General features: G+C 49.3%; 1 protein-coding gene across 1 annotated transcript in view; it reads left to right on the top strand.

Moving 5' to 3' along the window:
- Nucleotides 1-1,181: 1,181 nt before the first annotated feature.
- LOC119379389 (protein slit) overlaps nucleotides 1,182-6,000 on the top strand; it is a 480,803-nt gene continuing 475,984 nt past the window's right edge. The window contains exon 1 of the mRNA XM_037648708.2: nucleotides 1,182-1,401. Coding sequence (XP_037504636.1) covers nucleotides 1,235-1,401 — 167 coding nt within the window. The 5' untranslated portion in view covers nucleotides 1,182-1,234. The remainder of the gene's footprint in view (nucleotides 1,402-6,000) is intronic.

The following is a 6,000-nucleotide window of genomic DNA, read 5'->3' as shown; positions in this document are numbered from 1 at the left end:
GGCTGTATCGGAGAAAACCTTCGCAGAGCTGTATGCATTCTCAGCAGGGCATTGACAGAGCAGCCCCCTGCGTTGCTTGATAAGAAGCGGAAGATGCTCGCATATCATCCAACTTTTCCCTTTAATATTCGAACGTGGGGTGCTCACGCCATTAACCTGTCGGTTGTCGGCTGAGCTTCCGGCTGAACCTCGGCTGAGCTTCCGTCCCTTGGTTCCATTGCTCCATCTGCCCTACACCCGCATTTTTCTGTCAAGTAGAATATCGGCTGGCTACCCTCCGATCCAATCTACTGTCTCTTAAAGTTGCGCCTATCATTTTCCGTTCGATCGCACGCTGCGTAGTCCTTAACTTCTTCTCGAGTTAGCTTGTTATCTCCCATGTTTCTGCCCCATATGTGAGAACTGGCAAAATGCTATGCCTGTACACTCTTCGCCTTAGAGACAGCGGTAAGTTAACAGTCATGAGTTGGTAATGTCAACCGTATGCTCTTCAGCTCATTCATATTCTCCGTGGCATTTCCTTTCCATCTAAATGACTGCAATAATGTAGACAGAGCGCGTTGTTCGATAGACCAAGAATACCAATGATTTGACATCCTTCTTGTTCTTCAGCAGCGGTTGATCAACCGATCGACTGAGACGGACGGACGGACAGAGAAGCGCAAAATCGAAAGGTTCCGCCTTGACGGCAAGGTAGAGCCGCGAAGCCAGTGATCTCGCGAACATTTTCATCGCCGTCGGTAACGCACAGGCCGTGCAATTCCGCAGAATAATCTTACTTACGTCGTACTGCAGGTTACGAAGCCTTTCCCCCACTTCCCTCCCGTCATCGTACAAGCTTTTGCTCCGCCAGGGGCGTAGCCAGAAATTTATTTGGGGACGGGGGGTGTCCGACCCCCTTTATGCGTATGTTTGTGTGTGGGCCAGTTTACATATATGTGCACACAAAATGTAAACATTTCGGGGAGCGGGTAAGTCTTTAACCCCCCCCCCCCCCTCTGGCCACGCCAGTGTTGTGTACGGCACCAAACTTAATGACTCCACATGACATCGGAGACCAAGCGACGCCGCTCCCAAAGACGGCGAATCGACCGCGGCGACTCCCCCTGATCGCGAGTGGTCCTCTCCCCAGTGAAGAGGGCGCTGCTGCGACCGCCGACCGGTGAGCGGCGCTGCGTGAACCGGAGTGCTTGTCGAGGCTCGGAGCATGGTGGGCGCCGCCTGAGCAGCCCGCATGGCGGCCGCGCTGCTGCTGTGCCTGTTCTTCGCGAGCAGCGCCGCCGAGGAGCCGCAGCTGTCGCGGTGTCCCGATCCGTGCCGATGCACGGGACTCACGCTGGACTGCAGCCACCGAGGCCTGCGTGTAGTGCCGCGCCCGCTGCCCCAGGACGCCCGCAGGCTGTGAGTAGCGCACGTGCGAGCTGGAATGCGGCCGGACAGCGAGCTCCCCGTCGCTGTCCGGCCGCGTCTCGATCCACCCCTAGCCGCGCAGGCAGCATGAGTGTTTTCTTTTTTTCTTTGCACGCGCAAGTTGAAGGCACTGCACGTGGGCAGCGTTGGACGACTGCAGAACATTGTTGCTGCGTGCATGCGGCCTACCGCTCGCGCGTGCTTTTGTACTCGCTGAGGTGGTTTTCGCGGAGCTTTGTTGACACCTAGGGTCACGTGCGGCCTGTGAGCGCTTGAACGACCAAGTGTGCGCCCACGCGGTACGTTACCCACTGCTAATGACGTGCCGAATTCGCGAGGCAGGAGGATGGACACTGTGCCGGAATCTACGACTTACAGAACGTCGTTCACCTGGCTTCGAGATGATGTGCGCGACGTCATAAGAACTGAAAAGTATGATCACGTTTTTGTGGCGTAATTCGTGGCCTGTGTGTAAGGGATGCTACACGTCTTTTAGTGTTTGGCGCAGCAGCATGAGGATTCAGCGAACCCTAAAACCCTTCAGCATCGCAGTGAAGTGACTCATAATTGCGCGCTTTTGGGAACATTTGAAATGCAGCTATGCCTCAATTTCAAAACATTATGACGGACGAGACGTACGGCGAGTAACCAGTTGTCGACTTGCGCGTGGCACCCATTCCAAGCTGTTTGCAGTGTAATGATACCATTTAATGACTGCTGAGAACAAAATTTCAACGACAAGCTGCATCAGGTGCGACAAAGAAACAAGTTAAAGGGTTGCACAGTGCTGCTATCGTACCTCTCTTAGTTTCTGGTAAAGTGGCATTCTTAATGCGCTGCTCTAAGTACGGGTTGTGGAAGGATGCAGTTAGGCATGCGAAACATGCCTTCTTCCGTAGCGTATTCACCTAATATAAACTACACATGTGACCCTTTATCCCAGCCGCGATGGGCATTGTCCAGGCTCTTGCACGTACTTCGCTGCAGTACGTTAGCGGCGCGCAGCTTGCCAATTCTCGGACGGGGACCGACAGCGCTCACTAGCACTTTGCTCGCTGGCCGTAATTGAAGAAACGCAGCACTGATAGCCTTCTGTGCGCATCATCAAACAATCCGTGGTTTTACCCATTTCGTGGACCTCAACTAACAACGCCGAATTGTGGAAGTGAAGGCTACTTTTTTCAATTCGAGTGCTTATTACGGCGGTTAGAGTATAGCGACAGTCTTTTGGAGCGAATTACGACTTGCAAAGCATGAAAACCTTGTGACATGCTTTTCAATGCGCATGTGCGCGAACGGTTATCGAAGTCGTCGTTGCACGCAGTATAATACCTTCCGTAATGTCGCCAAGCTTCAAATGATCTTTGTCGGCCCTAATTGCAATTAACGCCACCCTAAAGTGTTCACTGGTTTTACTGTAAGGGTGTAAGCCTCAGCTGCATTAGAGATGAGCTTTTCATAAGATTGTAATAATTAGCTGTCATCTCCATTTTATCCGCCCAGGAAGATTGGCAAGGCCGCCATCTGCTGGATTAGTATTTTTGCCGCCTAATTTCTGGTAAATCCGGTGCAATGGCAAAACTCAATTTCTTGTCCATGCCAGCCGCACACCTATGCTGAATAAACTGGCAGATTGGACGGACCGACGCTTTTATACATGGTATGGCAGGAGATGTTTCGTGCCCACTTTGTCTTCGTACGGTTCGGGCCGAATGCACATTCGGAAATGCTGTTTGGCCGGCCGCATATCTGGCATCATATGCTGTCTTACGAGCCCCCATTCTGAGCACGTTCTCTCAGGAGCGATGCTTGCTGTGACGCCACTGCAGATCTCGGTTCCAAAGTCAACGCCACACGCAACGAATGACGAATCAGTTACGTTTTTTGCCTGTTTTGCAAGTAATCGATTACTCTTTTTACTCAGCAACGCTCTGTGCAATTCAGTTGTGTTTTTGTTTCAGTTGCTTGTAACCTGTTACTTTACTGGCAACATTAACAGGCATTAACGACATTAACAGGTATTATTTCAGCACTTGAATTTGTCGGGAACTGCAGAGTAGAAACGCTGGTGCTACAAGCAACTTATTTCTGCGCACTGCCGCAAATACTGCACCGTGGGCGCTACTATGACCGCCCACCAAACCGGAAAGGCATTTTTCCGATCATCGTAGACGACAGAGAGCCGAGCATGCCAGAGAGAGATGTGCGGAAAGGTTAACCGCCGCTTACTTACCCTGCACTGGGGGTGGGGAACAGAAGTGTGAGGGCGAAATGACTCCTTAATTAAATTACATTACTAATTACAGCAGGCCGAAAATATTGACATGCATTGCTATTACTTTTGAAAAGCAAGGAAATTTGAAACTGCTTTAAAAAGTTCGTCACTCATGCGGAGCTCACTTCACTCAGAAATATCTTTCTTTAGCTTGTGGTTATCTTCCTTACCCTTTTTTGGCCAATATTTTATGCCATAAGGGAAGCTATGTTTTAGTCAAAAGTAATTGGGAACGTAATGAGTAATTTTATTGGTATTACTCGCTTGAAGGGATTTATTACGTTACTAAATCACCAGCCCTCAAAAGTAATTCCTTACGTTACTTGTTGCTGCAAAACGTAACTGTACATTAATTACTGCCAAGTGTGGTTACAGCACCGCCCTTCCCTCCGTCGAGCGAACGTGGCGCTGCTGGTGTCTTCACGAAAAAGAAAAAGAAAGAAAAAAAGAAAACATGGTGATATCACATGACTGTTGAAAATTTTGAGAAGAAATTGTTGTTGAAGCTAAACAAGGTGCAGAGGTCGGCAGATGATCGAGTGCCAGGCCATCTCGTTCTATTTACAGCATACGTTTACAGTGTTAATAAATGTCAAGCGCAAGCTAACTTAAAAATAATCTATTACTTTTCTCATTTACTTTCTTGAGACAGAAATTGGTCACTGCAATGGATCGTGACATTTTTTTCAGCAATACGTACACAACTGTGGTGAAGGCTCGCAGACGAAAAACGATCGTGCCGAGCGTAGCTTGTCGGGCGTCGATTACGCACGGACGCTTGGGGCGTGTGGACGGTGTTCCGCGTCGTGCCGCCGCGCACCTGCCCCGCGCGCCGCCGCCAAGCTGGTCTTGGGAAACATTTAAATGTATTTTGAACCGCTTTCGTTGCACGGTTTGGCCTATTTCAGTATTTGCACCTCAAAAGGTTACGTGACCTGAACAGAAACGTCACTTGTGACGCCGTTAGTAGAGTGACCCTGCTTAGAAGCAAATAGTAATAACCGCGAACGGGCATGGCGTCGGTTGCTGCACCCCACGCCTTCAGTGGGGTGCAGCAACCTGGCAAAATAGCGGTACTTATGCAGCGCCAGGTGCTTGCCCGATTTAAGCAAGTGATAACGGCGTCTGAATGGTTTGGTTAATTCGAGAAGCTGATAAAATTGAGAAAGGAATTTTTCGGTCCTTTGATATCTACAGTTTTAATGTAGCGTCACCCAAAAGCTACCGCTGTATTTCATTTACGGCTAACCCATGTGCGCGCTTGTGAAAAGTCCACTAGGGCAGCCCAGACATGGAGCCTCCCATGTCCGGGCGATCTAGGTTCATGGGAAGCTGTGACAGGCTGCCGATGTGCAAAGGCGGATATGCATTGATTGTGCGAGCATGCTGAGCAAGAAAGTTGCGAGGAGTGCCATCTTTTGGATAAATCATAAAATAACAAAAGCCACCACATTAGCGTTCCCGTGGGAGCCATGTACAGGGACATTAAACCACTGCTGCCCTTATCGCCATACTGACCGCTGAGTCCGTTGTTCCGTGCATGCGTATGGCGTGCAGCCTCGTCATATTAATAGCCAAGTCGAGAATGTGTCAAAATTAGAAACAAATCACCGCTTTTTTGCTCATCTATTTCAGGAAAAAACGTTGTTAAATCGGGTTTGTGGCCAAGTTAGACTCGTTAATTCAGATTGATCACAACGTTGGACACTGTACACTCATGCCGAACCCGAAGAAATATCAGAGAATGCATACGTCTAAAAAACAACACAATTCGTTTACAAACTTTGCAGCCGATGGACCATGCTTTATCAGAGTGAATTCGGTTTGGCGAATTCCCTCTGATGAAGGCCAGGCGTAGCATTAAATAATGGGGCGTAACATCAATAGACAGCAGTGTATACAGAGCACCGACACACGTAGCCGATATCCTAGTTCACATAAAAAAAAAAAAAAAAAAAAAACGCCAGGCCTGCGGCGGAACACGCAGCACACAGTCCGAGCGAAAGCTGGAGGTACGGCCTTTCGAAAGCCCGTTGCAAACTCTCTTGGGGTGACTACAGTGGGTAGCTCCCTACTTTGAAAAACTATGATGCATAAATCGGCAAAATTTTGCGAAGTATTAATAATTCTGCACAGAAGTGAGGTACCTGCTACACGCCTGTGAGGCATTATGCGCGCTTTGTTGATGCTGTCGCTCAGCCCGTTGTAATGGGTGGGAACATTGTCCCGCCACTCGTTGCACAGTTCGCATTGTGTGACGCCTGGTGTGATTTTACTCTTGTGCATTGCTATATTACGTCTATTACTGCGATTCC

Source organism: Rhipicephalus sanguineus, chromosome 1 (genome assembly GCF_013339695.2).
Source record: "Rhipicephalus sanguineus isolate Rsan-2018 chromosome 1, BIME_Rsan_1.4, whole genome shotgun sequence".
NCBI classification, from domain to species: Eukaryota; Metazoa; Arthropoda; class Arachnida; order Ixodida; family Ixodidae; genus Rhipicephalus; species Rhipicephalus sanguineus.
Note: the sequence above shows the minus strand (reverse complement) of the source record. Positions and strands in the feature narration are given on the sequence as shown.